The sequence below is a fragment of the Pygoscelis adeliae genome, unplaced genomic scaffold, assembly GCF_000699105.1.
Source record: "Pygoscelis adeliae isolate BGI_AS28 unplaced genomic scaffold, ASM69910v1 Scaffold359, whole genome shotgun sequence".
NCBI lineage: Eukaryota > Metazoa > Chordata > Aves > Sphenisciformes > Spheniscidae > Pygoscelis > Pygoscelis adeliae.
This window is the reverse complement of record NW_008825553.1, coordinates 9,042-9,766: the sequence shown is the minus strand read 5'-3', so window position 1 is coordinate 9,766 and position 725 is coordinate 9,042. Positions and strand designations below refer to the sequence as shown.

Below are 725 nucleotides of genomic sequence, written 5' to 3'. Positions count from 1 at the left end.
AAGTCAGCGTGTTCGCACAGAACCCAGCTGCGGGGGACGGGACGGGACGGGACGGGATGGGATGGGATGGGACAAGATGGGATGGGATAGTGTCGGATGGGCAGAGCGTGGCCAACTCCGGGCACGCCAGGGGAGAGCAGGGCTGGGGCTCACTTACATCCCGCCTTTGACGCGCACCGACAGCACGTGGTTGTTGAAACCCTCTGCCTGGAGACTCCGCACTTCGTTGTTCAGCTCAATCTCCTTCCCCTCAAAACACTCCAGCCCGTGCAGGAAGATGGAGGGCTCCGAGAAAAACTGCGGGATGGGGGAAGACATGAGGCGTGAGGGGGCAGGCGGGAGGAGTGAGCACCCATGGGTGCGGAAGGGCTCCAAGGCCAGGGAGCCAGCGCCGTGGGTACCCGTGGGAGGGGAAAAAGGTTCCCGGGGGGTTTCTGCCCCGGTGCCGGTGGGAAGGGAAGGAAGGGCTGGTACTCACCACTGGGACCTTCTTCAAGGAGCAGATGGCGGTGGAGGAGAGGCAGCCCATGGCGCTGAGCGTGGGGTACTCGCCCTCGGACAGCACGTGCTGCTCCCCCGCGAATGCCTGCCCGTCGAACAGGATCCAGCTGGCGGGGAGGAGCGTGCCCAGGCTGACGCGGCCATCGTGGTGGGCATCCATCCCACCTATGGCCTCCCAGCACCCCCCGGTCCTGCCCACCCTCCCGGGGAGTCCCCATCGGCAC

General features: G+C 65.9%; 1 protein-coding gene across 1 annotated transcript in view; it reads right to left on the bottom strand.

Annotated features, from left to right (window-relative positions):
* The window catches only part of AIM1L (absent in melanoma 1-like), a gene marked incomplete at its 5' end in the record, with an annotated part of 4,670 nt that overhangs the window by 1,335 nt on the left and 2,610 nt on the right, over positions 1-725 (bottom strand). The window contains 3 exons of the mRNA XM_009332173.1: positions 9-27; positions 158-297; positions 479-673. Coding sequence (XP_009330448.1) covers positions 9-27; positions 158-297; positions 479-673 — 354 coding nt within the window. The remainder of the gene's footprint in view (positions 1-8; positions 28-157; positions 298-478; positions 674-725) is intronic.